The 17,357-nt window shown below is 36.1% G+C and overlaps 1 protein-coding gene across 3 annotated transcripts in view; it reads right to left on the bottom strand.

Annotated features, from left to right (window-relative positions):
- The window catches only part of MARCHF3 (membrane associated ring-CH-type finger 3), a 119,174-nt gene that overhangs the window by 29,659 nt on the left and 72,158 nt on the right, over positions 1–17,357 (bottom strand). For all 3 annotated transcript variants that reach the window (XM_039334159.1, XM_039334160.1, XM_039334158.1), the window contains one exon: positions 1,317–1,560. In XM_039334159.1, coding sequence (XP_039190093.1) covers positions 1,317–1,504 — 188 coding nt within the window. In that variant the 5' untranslated portion in view covers positions 1,505–1,560. The remainder of the gene's footprint in view (positions 1–1,316; positions 1,561–17,357) is intronic.

Below are 17,357 nucleotides of genomic sequence, written 5' to 3'. Positions count from 1 at the left end.
ATCTCACAGAGCAGTTCTGACAGGATTGAACAGAATCCTACGTGTGCTGCTTTTTAAGAAAAAGAAGAAACCAACACAAAAACAAATCCACAAATTTCAGAAACTGACTGTTAGAAAAAGTGTTTATTCTAAGACAGATCTATCATGGTAACCTGCAATTGAAACTTTAGTTTTTTACATAAGTGACTTAAACTTTCTGCAGAAACTTCCAATAATCTGTTTTGTAAAGAAAAAGCACATCAAAAATGTTATGTGTATTTTATTAACATAGTTTACATCACATGTATGAATATACAACTGTGCTAAGGTAGGAAAAGGAATACCTTTTTCTAACAATCCAAAATGGTTTTCCAGTATTAATCTTTGGTCGAATTGGCTAATTGTATGACAGGCAATATATATACCATGATGCATTTAACAATTACTGTTTGTGAGAGAGTATCTATGCATTAAAGTTAACTTAAAGAATAAAGACCTATTAATGACTCAACAACATTCAGGGAAAATAAATAAGCCAGTTTCCCCCAATCTGGAATCTTTCAGATGTACTGTATTACAATGCCCATCAGTCCCTGCCAGCATTCACCCCCCCATAAGTTAACAGTAATATGACTTCCAACTGTCAGACGTATTCATGAAGCACATTTGAGAAAAACCATGCAGCCAGTGATTATTGTGTCAAATAGTTAGGAGGCTCCCTGGCTGTAGAAATATAAGCCAGACATGAAAGAGTGAAAAAAAAAATAAGAAGAAGCAGCTCCATAACACTCTGACACTGGATGAGAGAAAACCTAAAAAATCTTCTTCTATCAATCATTCATACAGAAGCACATAGTTTGCAATGAGCAGCATGCACAAGTCAGCAGGATGTTACTTCTAAAGTTTTCTTTTCCAAATCGGAAGGATTTATTGCATCTTATTCACTTTACAGCCCGTATCTCCTAGCTATTTCCCCACCTTTTCCTGCACCGAACGAAAACGAGCAAGTTTTACACATTAGAGATATTCACAAAGTTATTGCCAGCTTACAAAATTCATTCTGAATTCAAAAGAGGAACGCTTTAAGAGTGCAAGTTGTGTGTTGAATCTGCTCAGAGTGCCTCACAGAAACAGGAGCATGCAGAAGAGTAGCCTTTAATCTAACCATGACAAAAACAGACAGTGCTTAGTCTGGCCTTAAAAATAAAGTCCCAAGTAGAACTACAGGAGCTCAGATCTCGCAACCACATCCCCTCCATTCTTTGCCCTTACTCCTCCAGCACTGCTGAATAGGCAACCAGACATGTCTTGGGTTTGCTACAACTAACTGACCGTACCTCTGAGTGGCAAGAGTCCGTACTACAGTTGATAGCAGCTGTCCGTCCTTGGCTGAAACTTGCATGACATACTGCGGCTGTCCATTCACAAGGCTGCTACAGTCCTCCACAGTCTTTACCACAGGAGTGGCTGGGCTGGTGCAGTCTGGTAAGACTTCGGGCAGGTGACTGCAGCGGCTGGTTGTCATGGTAACAGACAGCAATTACTCTGCTAATGGCTTCCACATTCATACAGGATTTCCATCTAGGAAAAAAGATTAGAAAACCATTTACTGAAGAGCAGGCTGCAAAGACTAAATACAGACCACCTGCATCTTTATTCATTAATATTCAACAGAACTCAAAACAGCATCATTTCTTGTTATAGTTTTTTTTTTGGTAAAGCACAAAAGGGGAAAAGCAAAGATTGATAACAATGCAAGAGCACCGCGATGTACAACGCTGCCTTATTGATTCTCTAGGAAAATGAGTGATTTTTTTTCTCTCTTTAGGAAAAAAAAAAAACTCATGTTCTTACTATTGGCGGGGGATGGGCAGCTTTCAAATGTGGGCTTGAGAAATCGTATCTCTATGAAGCAAGCGTATGTGTTTATTTCTTTATGTTTCTCCACAATCATCAGCGTCTTAATAATAAATGGAAAGTCTCTTTTCACTGCTTCCCCTTCCTCTCCCCCACTTGTCTATCACCACAAAATACTTCTTGCTTGTTGCACAGGGCAAAACAGATTTTTGCTTTTGATCTCGTCAATTCTACACAAGACTCTCCTCAAAAAGTTATGCCTTTCATGAGAAAGAGGACTAGAAACTTACAATCTCTCTCTGGAAACCATCCATTATTGCTAAGTACATTACATCATCAAGCAATGGAGCAAAACACCAAAATTAACGTTTAACGAGGGAAGGGATGTTGACCACCTCAAAGTAGCCTGCATGCATATATGCTGCAAGTTAAAAGTGAGGAGAGAGGGGGAAAAAAACCAGTTGTGTATGGAATCAGCTTTTACACATAAACAAGCTCCCAGAAGAATATGTAAACTAATTTATCAAGAAAATTCTACTCTCACTCTCAGTCAAGGTATTAGTGAGGGTGTTACAGTTTCTCAAGATCTTAACAGAGCTAAGTATAAGACAAGAATTGTGCTTATTACTATTTGCGCAAACAGTGAAAATACCCAGGGGTATTCTTATTTTTTTATTATTCAATAATTTCATTTGTTTTAAAAATGGTACATGTCACAGCCAGCCATATGTGGCAGTCAGTATAAAATGGAACAGTTTTCGGAGTCTTCCTTCACAGATCAATGCAATATCTTACTGTAATAGTTCCCAAAATATAAAAAAGAAAGTTGAATGAGGTGGTGGGGAGGGCAAAAGCAGTCTTTTTTTGGGGGAGGGACTTTGGTAAAAATGTGACCTTCTATGATCAAATGCACATGCAGTCTAATAATTCATCATTGATCTTCTATTCTGAACATACCAGATTCCAGTGCTCTTCATTACAGTGAGTGCACACATGATTTTTAGGAATCTGTTTGGAATAAAGTTTATTGGGCCTGACAAAGCATCAAAAAAGAAAATTTGGATTTGCTCACCCCTTTCATTCTCTCAATTCTCCCTTCTCTGACTCCTGATGAGAAGTAGTAAAAAGATACGAAATTTGAACTGGTACATTTTGGTCATCTCACTTTATTAGTTTGATGTAATTGGCTGAATTATCAAATATAAATGCACAAGGGGACTGGCACACACCCAAAGTACATTTAAAGCCATGATACAGCACCTTACACATTAATACTATTGTTTTTTAAAAAAATCTGTGTAAAAGCATGGAAAGATTGAGATCAGCCTTGGATTAGCTTTGTTTGATCATTGGAGCCACAGTCATTTATTGGACACGCCAATACTTTCTGAAACATTAGTGGAGGCAAGAAAATTATTCATAATGTCTATATATATAAAACATGAATGATGGCTCGGCTGTTTGCATGCTTACAAAATATTAAAGAAAATAATGTTTGAGAACACTACCCTTCTTTTAGTGGCTGTTTTAACCTTGAAGAAAGTGGATATTCTCCAGGGAATCTGAATGCTACCAAGGTACTATTATGTGGTAGTGCCAATGCTCTGAGGACAAGGAAGAAAAACAAATCCTGATACTCAATTGCAATAAAATAGAACAAATAACAAATTTTGATACCATTAATACTAAAGGGAATGCAGAAGAATGCAGACTTAACAGAAAAGTCTCATCTTTTACAGCATATGGACATGGATTATGAGCTACATTTTAGTTTTGAAATACATGCTGAGACTGTTCAGCGATCGTATGCAGCAGCACAGTAGCTGCCTCATTAAACTTAAATAGCCTAGACAGTGCTGTGCTTACAGATCCATGCTATAGAATTCTACATTTTCTTGCTTGCTGACCTCATTATGTACAGCAGCAAGATTATAATTCTGCAGAAAGTGACCATCCGTGCTTTTACAAAGATTTCCGTCAATCAATTAGGAGTGTTTCTTAACCACCAAATGATTCAGCTTACCCAACTCTCTTACAGTGGCTGCTAATTAAAAATAATAAAAGTTACACTGGTTCCGAGCAGCCCACCCAGCATGCCACATTTAAAGATATTTGTAGCATATTAAAAATAGTTAAAACATTTTAAAATTGTCCTTTATCCTATTATAGATGTAGAAGATTTGAGGGAACTAGAAAAGAAGCACAGGGGAAGAGATTGGCTGCTGAAAAAGTTCATGGATGACATGACATTTCAAACTAGATCAACACCGGAACTCTGATTGGGTTAACAATCCTTCTTCTCCTTCTTCTTTCCTCTCTTAGGTCAACCAAGCGAGAATGGTAAAATGAGTACCAGTCTCAAACTTTAAAAAAAAAAAATCAGCAATGACAGAAATTCTATGATGTAATTCTCTGCAACCAAAACAACTGATTAGATTGTTTCTCAGTATTCTCTCCAAACACAGTGCCTCCATGCAATACACATCTGACAATGGTATAGGTGATAAACTGCATATGTTTAATTCTGAGATAAATATCAAAAATTGTTCTGAAAAGACCTATTGACCAAGGCATCAACGTATACAAAACAAAACAAAAACAAAACAAAAAACAGTTATTTGTTATAACTGTTTTAAAATTAAACATATGGAAATTGCTTATTGGGATCAAATACATGATCAAATAGCATTGTAATTCAGAATTCCTAAAACATACAATTGAAAGTACAGGTTTTTCTTTTAAAGTTTGATGGATAAGCAGTTGGAGAAAAAACTTTCTAAATATAACAGAAATATTATTTATTACATATTACATATCAGTGCAATAAGGATTAACATATATATTTGTATGCACAGTAAAATGTGCATATGCACAATTGCACAGATATGCAAAAACGTAGATTCCCACAGCAGAAAAATGGATAGCAAAGTTAATGAACTGGCAAAATGAACTATCTTGATTAAAGAAAAGATTTTGTCTTTGTTTCTACATGGAAACCACTTTTGGACTAGTAATGCTATAATGCTGTAATAATTTTGATATTTGATTATTAGAAATGTTTATGATTATAGGAACATTCTGTATTATTGAATTTTAAATAAAAAGGTTTTAATTCAATTGTTGCTTGGTTTGATTTTGTTTGTTTTTCTTCCTCCTATGACTTGGATTTAGTTTATTTTACTAAACTGGGCAGCCAGATTCCATCAGTTTTGATCCCTCACTTTTTTTACAACTACAGAATACAGAATAACAGAGTTGGAAGGGACCTTAGAGGTCACCTAGTCCAACCCCCTGCTCATGCAGGAAACCCTATACCATTTCAGACAAATGGCTGTCCAGTCTCTTCTTAAAAACTTGCAGTGTTGGAGCATTCACAACTTCTGGAGGCAGGTTGTTCCACTGATTAATTGTTCTAATTGTCAGGAAATTTCTTCTTAGTTCTAGGTTGCTTCTCTCCTTGATTAGTTTCCACCTCTTGTCCTGCCTTCAGGTGCTTTGGAGAATAGGTTGACTCCGTTTTTTTGTGGCAACTTAGATACTGGAACACTGCTATCATGTCACCTCTAGTCCTTCTTTTCATTAAACTAGACATAATTCCAGCAACCGTTCTTTATATGTTTTAGCCTCCAGTCCCCTAATCATCTTTGTTGCTCTTCTCTGTACTCTTTCCAGAGTCTCAACATCTTTTTTATAATATGGTGACCAAAACTGGATGCAGTATTTCAAGTGTGGTTTCACCAAAGAATATAAAGTGTTATTAAGACTTCATGTGATTTTGATTCTATCCCTCTGTTAATGTAGCCTTTGGCTTTGGCTTTTTTGGCAGCTGCAGCACAGTGTTGGCTCATATTTAAGTGGGACTCCAAGATCCCTCTCACTATATAGCCTTTCAGCACAATGGCATTGTTTCCTTTAAAAACATGTTGAAGGGTCCTAAAAACATGATTTTTGTTGTTAAATTAAGGTAGTCTTTAAATAATTATGTAATTGGTTAATAGGGAGTATCCCAACTCTTTATTTTGAGTTCTTGCAGTATTTAATAATTAATATCTCTAACTTATAAACAAAAATATAAAAAGTGGTTTTAGAATCCTCCCAAACGCATATAATATTAACAGTAATTCAGGAGTTTTAGATGCTGCTGGTGCAAACTACACCAAATGTATGAAATCCTTTATTTATTAATGGCTTCATTCTGTTGCAGAATTATGCCATATAAATGACTAACTAGACTGTAAAATTGGCTCTTTCAAAGCAAAAAAAGTTAATATAATTTCTCCACCAAAAATACAAATTTTCAAATTTCCAGATATCCTGCAAGTTTAAATGTATTACTTTGTATAATTCATTTTCATTCTGCTAACCACAACAAAGGACAGACAGCAATGTACAACAGATAATATATATTCAGCTCAGTCTCATTTCAGAAATCTAAATTCATAGTACTTCCAAACCAGATTTCAAGACTCTCACCGTTACTTGAGAGCTGAGATGGACAGAATACTAATAGATCTTTGAGTGATCTGCAATGGATAAACAAGGTTGTCTAACACCAGTAACAACTAAAAAAGGCTTTTGCACTCTTGCCTTTTAAATCCAGAGATGTATTTTTATGAAAACTATTAAAACTGAACTTGGAACCTGAGAAAGCAAGTCTTTGTAATAAACATTGCTTTTACTACATCATAGTAACAGTAATACTTAGAAAGTCTAGATCAGCGGCTCCCAACCTTTTCTATACCTGCACCCCCACAACGCTTCTGATATATTCTTGCACCCCTTACAAAAGGTCAAAATTATTCATATACACTATAATTTTGAAAACCCAAATTTTTGCACCCCCTGGAATATTGTTGGGAACCCCTGGTCTAGATGTATCCCACAGAATTTGCTTTTCCCAACCTGTGAGTGAACAGAGAGAGCAAGTGGGAGTTTATCACGGGGACTTGGGAGAAAAGAGAACATGGGCCAAGGAGGGGGAGATACTGCTTCTGCTTCTGCCTGCTAAGTTTCCAGTATGACAACCCATTGAATCTATTCTTCCTATGTTCAGGCAGCTAAAGGCACATATAAGGCGAGGAAGGGAGCTTCTAGTGAGGCACTCCCTTTTTCTTCTTATTTTTTCCCATTTCCCCCCATCTTCTTTTATTCCAGGCTATCTTCATCCAGAGAGACAGCTTCTACATCTAGGAGCTTGCAACTAAATCAGACAAAAAGGTTTGGGTGAAAGCCTGGCTAGAAGGGTGATAGAAGATGATTCTGATCAACATGGATGCCAAGGCAGGTAATCACTGTGACTTACAAATGTGTGCAAAATCTTATCTTTCTGTCCTCAAATGTAACTTTGTTTCCTTATTAAGGAAGAAAATAGAGGGACTCTACTAAAATATAAAAGGGAAGATGAGAGGTTCTCTGATAGGAGAGCTGATGTTCTCCATGAAGGATAGAAAAGTGAAAAGAAATCAGAAAAGTTGTCCCACATCTAACAAATTCTTGTCCACTTTTGCTGATAACTATCATTTGTCAGAAGGGGAGCCACTGGTGAAATCAACTTTCTGTATTGCTCAAAGATGTACTGGATAGCAACGTGGAATGTCCGATAGATCAGCCAGGGTAAATTAGATATCATCAAACAGGAGATGGCAGGTTGAAAATTGACTTCCTTGGCATCAGCGAGTTTCACTGGATATACAATAGCTATTTTCAATCTGAGACAATTGCTCCCCAAATACATTGTTTACATATTAGTTGATTTTAATGCGAAAACTGGCAGCAAACAGAAATAGGCATCACTGGCAAACTTGAATTTGGGAATGATGCAGGCAATCATTTGTTTCAATTTTGCCATGAAAATTGATACGAATCACTAATACCTTGTTAAAACAGCACAAATGTCAGTCTGTGACCTATACAATGATGGTCCAGTTCAGTCCTCGCTGTCAGAACATATTGCAGTGCCAATTGTAGCTCAGATCATAAATTGTTGGTGACTAAGATCAGAGTCAAAATATGCAACATCAAAAAGACAGTATCACCAAAAAAGCTTGATATCATCAAAATCACACCAATCAGAAGCCACTGTGAGAAAACCTTATGGAAATACTGATTGGTGCAAGATAAAGGAGTGCAGCAAGCTTACCTTCTTTCATTTTTCTTATTTGACCTGTATGCCAAAGTGATCATGAGGAAACTGCAACTTGAAGAATCAAAAATTGGGAGTATATACTGGAGGAAGGAACACCAACAATCTTCATTCAATATGCTGATAACACAACTGTCCCCTCAGAAACCAAAGGCCTCAAACATTTGATCAAAATGATTAAAGAAGAAAGCAAGCAATTTGGCCTCCTCCTGAATGTCAAAAAGGCCAAGCTCATGACCACTGCAAGGAATGGACATGTCAAAATAACAATTGATGGTAAAGAGATTGAATGTGTGCAGAAAATCACTTTCCTAGGACTGATCAAAGCAGTGAATGCAGTTCAGAAATAAAGTGTCGAATCACAGTGGGTCACACAGACTTGATAAATGTGAATCAAGTATGGAAAAGCAAGGACATAAGCCTGGCAATTAAATGCAGATTAGACTGCAATGTCATGTTTCCCATCTACCTATGTGATGTGAAAGTTGAACCATGAAAAAACTAAACAGGAAGAAAATTGACTTGTTTGAGCCGTGGTGTTGGAAAAGATTGAATTGAATTCTTTATTGGCCAAGTGTGATTGGACACAAAGAATTTGTGTCCGGTCCATAAGCTCTCAATATATGTACAAGCAACAAGTGATAAATCATGATCATAATCATCAAAAATGCATTCATCATAAATCATAAGATACATTATATAATGATACTCATAGGATACTAAATAAGCAAACAACATGAATCATACCAGGATACTAAAAACAATATAAGGTACAAGCAACAAAGTTATAGTCATAAGAAGATAAAGAGTTAATAGGAAAGATGAGAAGAATAATAGTAATATAACCTTACTAGGTAGTTTGACAGTGTTATGGGAATTATAGTAGTTTAGCAGAGTGATGGCACGTGTCTAGTTGTTCTGGTATGCAATATCGTATAGCAGACATGTCAAACTCGATGTCACGTGATGTCACGCAACGTATCAGGACGGTTTTGCCATTGCCAGCAATGGGGTGGCCACGGCTTCCGGATGATGTGCCCGGCCCATGGGCCGGCAGTTTGACACCCCTGCCGTATAGCATCATCTTGATGGAAGAAGTTGAAACAATTTATGTCCAGGATGTGAGAGGTCTGCAGACATTTTCACAGCCCTCTTTCTGGCTTGTGCAGTATACAACTCCTCAATGGGAGGCAGGTTTGTAGCAATTGTTTTTTCTGCAGTGCTAACTATCGGTTGAAGTCTGTGTCATTTGGTTGTAGTGCCAAACTAGACAGTTATACAGATGCAAATGACAGACTCAATAATTCCTTTGTAGAACTGTATCAGTAGCTCCTTGTGCAATCTGAACTTTCTGAGTTGGCACAAGAAGAATATTCTTTGTTGTGCTTTTTTGATGACATTTTTTATGTTAGGTGTCCATTTTAAATCTTGAGATATTATAGAACCAAGAAACTTGAAGGTCTCTAATGTTGATACTGTGCTGTCTAGTATTGTAAGAGACGGTAGAATAGGAACATTTCTCCTAAAGTCTACTATCATTTCTACAGTTTTGAGTGTGTTCAGTTTAAGATTATTTACATTGCAAAGATGACAAATACAGTAAGCAGATACTGGATCATAGAAAACCAGTATTGGAAGACAAAATCAAAATATTCTACATTACTTATTTGGCCATGTCATCCAATCAAACTTACTGGAAAAGCAGTTATGCTTGGCTTGGCCAACAGTAAAAAAGAAACGAGGCCTCCTAAAGACTTAGTGTTAGACACCATCAAAACTGACACAAGCCGGAGTATAAAACAACTTAAAGAAGCCATATAAGACTGGAAAATGTAGAGAATTGCCATAGAATTGCTAAAAATTGAATTGAACAGATTGCATCATTATCATCATCATCATCATCATCATCATCATCTTGCTTCTAGGCCACTTCTAGGATCTTTTTTTTTTTTTTTGAAAGATGGAATTGAAGTAGCTAGATAGCGAAGAACTTGATATGACATCCAAACACTGTTGTGGATATTTTCCAAGTCTCTCTAGAAAGGAATGTCCAATAACAGCGAATGTTCTATCTTTGATTGTGATCTATTTCAATCTTAAAGAAATTCTTGTCTCTGTGTAAGTGTGTATGTACACACACACACATAGAAAGTAGTTTGAGTATTTCTTCCAAGTCCCCAGCATTCTTGGGTACAAACTTTTGAAATTGCTTATTGACAAGTTCTGGAATGTCTTGATAGGAAAAGCATTTACAGCATTCCTGCCTCTAGTTTACTGCTTTATATAAATGTCAGATGACTATCCTTAACTCCTAAAACATACTTGTCATCTTGTATTTCTATTTCTTCCAAAATATGTTAATAGAAGTCTGGAGAAGGCAGGTATGGGAGAGGATATTTTCCTTTTCCTCAAGGACATAATCATATAAATTATGTAGAGAATATGATCTTCATGAAGCAGTACAATACATTATTTCCCTAAGGGAGCATCATGGTGCCACTTAAGTATTTCCCTTTTGCATTTCTATTACTGATTTAAGTGACAGGTGTGAAGAGTGCAGAGAGTCAGAAAATTCCTCACTCCTACTGACTGCTCATGAGTGGAAGCTGAATGACAATAGCATTGCATCACATATTTCAGTTCCTCCATGGGGCTCTAAATATAAATCAGTTAATGAATAAACTCTCAAGTGAGGCAACAAACCGGTGAAATAATGTTGGGCTAGTCCGGAAGGATTTGAAACAGGATTTGATTACTAGCTTTCCAAAAATCAGAAGTCACTCTTCTGTTCTTGCAAGGTCTGGGTATGGATTTATACTCTTCATAATTTGTGGCATAGACCAAATATGGTATTTCATAAAGCCACGAATAGTAAGTATTTAATCATTAAATAATTTCTTGGATTTTTAAATCAAGGTTTAAAATCATGTAGTTTAATTTCTTCAAGACCCAGTTCAAACTATTATCAAATATCCTATTCTGGCAAAAAAGAAACAAACATTCATCATAATACCATTTATTCTTATTTTGTGACTGAGAAAAAGCAAAAGCAAATAATCATGGCAATGTTATAAATGAAATAGGGCTTGATTCTTCAAGATCTATTGCTGAACATATCCCACTAAATCTTAAGACTAGGACACAAAATACAATTGCTGAGTTCATGTAACATTCTATGTTCAAGTAAAACATATTATGGCTTAATATGGAAACTCAGTTCACATAATAAGCTAAAACAATTGTTGAACTCACACTATATCACACATTTCTCAAGACATTTTATTCAGGTCTACTATTTTGTTCAGACTCAGGTCCTGGTTAGATATTTGCAATTTTTGTTAGATGTAGGGCTGATATCCAGTTGGACCTCATTTTAAATATGTGAAACAGTATTATCATCAAAAAATTATACTTTCACTACATGGTGGATATAATGTGGAGAACAAGAGGGAATGAAATAGAGTATCAACAGTTTCCTTTAAAAGCTGCCCATTGACAGCAATTATACAGATGTACATAGAACCATTTTATCACCAATCCTGTAATTCTTAATTCACATAGCTAATCTTAAAAAAGATACAATTGATAGTAAAAAAGACAGAGATAAGTCCAACATAATAGACAGGACCGTATTGTTACTGTAGTTGTTTTAGGATCAGAGCAACCACGATTGAACATCAACTGACATGATTACTAGCTAAGACTATGAAGGTCGATAGGTTGTACCATTTTTAAGGTTCTTGTCTATGTACTCTTTTTTCCCCATATAGAGTTAATTCTTAATTCTTTGGAAAAATGCAAAACCACTACCGATTTTTCAAATGGCAGTACCTATGGTACTTATACTGGCATTTCAGCTATCTTGACTGGCTAAGCTTTTATAACAGTTTCATCAGAAATTTCTAAAGGACTTAACACTTTTATACTGAAATAAATTACAACCTGTATAACCCATTAGGGAAAACTTGCACTGCATTCCAATTCATCTCTGGACAACGAGATTCAGACAAGAATCTCTTTGGCTGACCTACAATTATGTAATTAATTTCCCTTGGAAAATTGCCAGACAAAACTAAACCCTTTATTACATTCAATGTATGGTTTTATACTGAATTATTTTGTTTTGTTTTTAAAAGCTCATTTGGTGGTTTTTTCCCCCCTTCCAAATATTGTAATTCATTCTGAACTTTAAGGCAAAGAATCTCAAAATAAATACATTACATTAAATAATATTAGTTCAATAAAATATTCTTTTTTTATCATTCTGTTTAATTAATCCATTTTAGGTCAGTATTGTGAATATCTAATTTCATCTTAGTTTTATTCAGTACATGCACATTTTAAATATATGCAAATACAATATGCAGATTTAGAATTGTTCTCTTTGGTATCATATTAGCTAAATGAAAGATTGTTCCTGAACACTCGCAGAAAAATTTTACTCAGCTTTAGAAATCCAAAGGCAGTAATCCAATTTATAAAATTATCCATACCTAGGCTATGCCAATAGGGCAACTTTTATGACAACAAAATTCAATAGCTATTTAGAACAGAGCAATAGAATAACAAAGTTGGAAGGGACCTTGGAGGTCTTCTAGTCCAAATCTATAATCAAACAGGAGACTCTATATCATTTCAGACAAGAAGAAATGGCTAGTTTAATGGTTTGCCAAAGAATAAAATGGTGACTCAAGGAAATCAAAAAAGACTGCAGTATTCCTCAAATGACTTCAAACAGGCTTGGATATACGTAGTAAGATGCAGTCACACGTACAGATGGCCTTGTCACTCATTTCTCCAGTGCATCAAGTTCTATCACGTTGATGAATTCAATTATCCAACTAGATATTTCTCATTTCAACCAAAATTGTTAGGTAGTCTTTAGAAAATCCCAAATAGCTTTTGAATCACAGGACACAAAGTTCTTTTTAAAAATAAGATGTGGGAATCAAAGTTGAATAAATATTGTAGTAACTTGTACAAGTTACCCATTTCTGCTTTTTCAGCACCTTTTTGCATAATGCTTCAGTAGTGTTCAACACTTTCAAGCACTCTGAAACCTACAGCAACTTCCTATTTCATGTTATTCCCAAGAGTCTCCTACTAAGTTTCAAAGAGATACTCAAAAACATTTATCCTGTAGCTATTGAACTTCAAGGCCACAAGGAGAAAACTACAATTGGCATGTTGGTAAATGGAAGGCTCCCCTAACAGTAGTCATCTACTTGAAAGTGACAGAGATAAGAGAAGGGTGGGGGGGAGAGAAGAGGGTCTGAAACTAGAACTGTATGTGCTGGAATGGGAAACAATCATTTTTAGTTTTTAGAGTCTATGAAAAATCATTAATGCTTCCAACATTTTGTGCACATGCAATATGTGTTTTAGCTTACAATAGCCTAATCAAGGAACCACCAAGAACACTCCCAGGAACACTGACAGGACAAGCCACTGGTTTATAAAAATAAGAGCAAACTCCACTCCTTTCTAGCACTGATGGTGTTACCTAGTTTGGTAATGAAACATCTGCAAGAAAACCACCAAACTCAGAGAGTATCAAGGATCTTACAGTTCAACCCTGAGCTACAAATATTCTCTTCTATCAATGTGTATATTAGTTGCTTAAAGGTATATTATTAAAAAGTCATTTATCATGGAATTGGTCTATATTTAGGAAACAATGTCTTTTTGAAAAATGATTACATAAATCTTCATACAGCTATCAAGTTTTTCTCAGGCAGATCTGCTATTAGCTTAGAGAGTTACTACAACAGCAGCCAACAGCCCTATCCTAAACCTTGTTGCATTGTCACATACAATTGCTTCAGTATAGTGTGTTAACTTTCAATATCCACAAGCCAAGAACATCTTCCAAAACAAACATCAGTTTCTGGAATACACAAAGATAAAATAAAGACTATAATTTTAGAACAGTGTGACCCATGACAAACCAGTCATTTGTACCCCAGGGTGCCTTTGTATCTTAGCTTTAACAGATTTCTGCAGTTACTGTGGATTTTGGTTGCTAGAAATATCTATTAAATTTTCTATTAAATACCTGCATTACTTAATTATTCCAGAATAAATTTTTAGGTTAACTGTTCATCTCTTTGTTTTTAAAGAAAGCATTTGGACTTTTACTCCGTTGGTAATGACTAACAGAAATTAATGCTACTATTCAACAATCAGGAATCTGTTAAACTGGTGGGCAGATTTGTAATTTAAGTAGTATATTTATTTATTTATTTATTTATGAGACTTATATACCGCTTTAAGTGCAAGCACTCTCTAAGCGGTGTACACCAATAAGCAATGTATATATATATTTACATTGCCCCCAACAATCTGGGTCCTCATTTTACCTACCCCGGAAGGATGGAAGCCTGAGTCAACCATGAGCCAGTGAGATTTGAACCGCTGACTTGCTGAACACAGTCAGCTAAAGTGGCCTGCAGTACTGTGCTCTAACTGCTGCGCCACCTCAGCTCTCATGGTAGACTGCTAAAAGTGAAACTAGTGAGGTAATTTAATTAGCTTTCCCAGAATGACTATTACCATACCAGCTTATGGAGAGAGATTCCAGGAAAAGGGCAAACAAGGCTACCCTTATTCACCATTTATTTAAATCATGCATGTGAAAATCAGAAACACAGAAAAGTAAATCAAGTCTCTTGAGTCAAGCTTGGCTCCTGGTAACTTCACAGGTATGTCCATGAAATTTTCTTCACAACAATATAGATTGTAGATTGCCATAACCTTCTCCTCACATGTTTTTTTAAACTTCCCAATCTAATCTACAGGTCTGCTATTACTGGAGGTCTCCCATGCAACTATAACTGGGCCTGACCTTAATTAGCATCTGAGTGCAGTCAATGTTAGCTAAATCCTACTACTTGTAATATGTTCACTTGTAATACATTTTTTGCTAGAGGTGGTACACAAGTGGAATCCACCAGAGACTAATTTTTTAAGGATTGGGATATTTTTTCCTATTATAGTATATTTTTCCCACTCCATTCAAAACAAAACTAAAAAGTACATATTGATTATTAGTATTAAGTTATTTTCATATTGATGCTACATATTCTTGATGATATCAATAAGCTATCAATACACAATATCAGTACACTGAATCTACAGTACCTCTGAAGATATTCAAGAGTTGGTCCTTAAGTATGCTATAAAAAAAGCAACATTGCGTCAATTTCCAGTACTGGTTGACATCTGAATTGTAATCTGAGTAGATATTGCAATAATGTTTTACAATGTGTAGCTTTGCTGGATTTCACCAATATAAAGAAACAATTCAGCCTGGTCATTTTGCTTCATGTTACCCATACTTTGATTTTTGAAGAGAAAAACATTTTAAGCTCAACCGAGTCTAAAAGAAACTGCACAAAGCTTCATTTCCCTTAAAAAAAACCAACTCTATACATAACTTGCCTCTACAGTATAACCAGGAAAAAAATCCCAGACTTCCAGAATGAAAAATTAATGATGAGCTTTAAAGAGGAAAGGTTGTGCTACTGTTTCTCAATTTATTTACATGGTGCGTACATTAAAATTTTTGTTGCACCTTCATGAGTCAATTTATCTTAATTTCATTTTTAAGCTGTCTTCTACCAAAGCCCTTTTTTGCTTTTTAAGATCTGAAAAAGAAATCAATTTGCTACCATACAATTTCATTAAATCTAGTTTATTGATGAGTTTTATGATATACAGAGAATATGCTTTCTGACTAGAATACGCTTTCTTAAGTCATTAAAAAATGTGTCCCCACATTCCCTGAACAAACAAGTAATTGGGGCTGGCAAGAAACAGGCACTGAAAACCATTTGCACTAGCCCAATGGTTCTCAACCTTTTTAATGCCACGACCCCATAATACAGTTCCCCATGTTGTGGTGACCCCCAACCACTTATATATCACTGGGTGCCAGGGGCGTGGCCAAAGAAAAGGGGAAAAAAATGGCGGACAGCCTTGTTTGGCAACCCCCGTGAAATGGTCGTTCGACCCCAAATGGGGTCTCGACCCACAGGTTGAGAACCACTGCACTAGCCCTTTAGGAACATGGCCTGAGAGGGGATGGTTTAGAGCAGAGGTCCCGGTTATGGTTATGTGGAGAGAAGTTTTTTCATGGACCAGAGGGGGCGTGGTTTTGTGTGCTGCCTGCATCCTGCAGATGAGGCTTTGCTTGTTTCCGCAGCCCAGTTACTGGCATGCCATGGCCCGGTACTGGTCCACGGACTGGGGTTGGGGATCCCTGGTTTAGAGGAAAAATATGAGAGATTGGATGCACAAGTACTTGGGGAAAACTCCTAGCCAGAGACCAAGCATAGAGTTTTCTAAATATATGCTTCCTTATAAATACCCATTTCCTATTAGCCATGAAAGACACAAAAGCAGAGAGAAACATACAAGAAACAGAAACTGAAATCTAGAATCTGTAACAATTCACAAAGCAATTGATTGCATGATAAAAGCTTCTTCTGGAAAAGCGGTTATCTTTTATTCAGTTGTAAAAAGAAATACACATATACCAATTACCATAATTTGATTTACTGAATAAACCAGTTAATTAGGATCCCATCATACTGAACCGTAAATCATGTGTAATGAAACTCAATAGCTTGACTCACACAATGTGCCAAACCTAAATGAAAAAATACCTCTGCATTATGACACAGCACAATGTCGGTATCCAGCCTATTTGTCGAGCTGCAACCAACCTACTCAGTAACTTTTATTTTATTTGGCAGGGAAACTTTATTCTTGCCTATTTATTACAATGGGAAGTGATAATGTTTGGATAAACAGCTCTGGTGCCCTTTGTATTTCACAGCAAGTCAATTCCATCTTGAAGTAAGCTCCTATCTCTTAACCTCAGCAGCTTCCACTGAATCATGAATCTTGGCAAGCCTCTGTTTTTGCTGGAGGAGCCGCAAAGTAATATAAAAGCTGAATAGCTGAATCTGAGAAAGGAATTGGAGGACATGTTCCTATTTCTTCCAGTAAGCAAAAAACCAAAACAAAATACAAGAAGCCTTTAAAAAACTTTATTGAGCCTGCGACCCACTGTATCCACACGCAAATGAAATATCCCTCATTTCCAAAAAAAGAAGGCTTAATTTAATCCTATGTCACAGTGATTTACCATAGCCATTTTTCTTTCTCTCTCAAACCTGACTTCAGTTTGACTTTCACATTTCCAGGCTAGAATTAAAGACAAGTCTGGCTGTTACATATTAGTATGGCTTCAAAAGCCAAATGAGAAGGTGACAAGGGATTCACTGTGCAGCTCTTGGACTCTGGAGTAAACCATCTTGCACCTGGGCATTTGGCTTATTTTACTACTTTGTAAGAATGCTGCATGATAAGTCAC

Source organism: Crotalus tigris, unplaced genomic scaffold (genome assembly GCF_016545835.1).
Source record: "Crotalus tigris isolate CLP2741 ecotype Arizona unplaced genomic scaffold, ASM1654583v1 scf7180000017628.32516253702:7417878, whole genome shotgun sequence".
NCBI lineage: Eukaryota > Metazoa > Chordata > Lepidosauria > Squamata > Viperidae > Crotalus > Crotalus tigris.
This window is presented reverse-complemented; position numbering and strand designations above follow the sequence as displayed.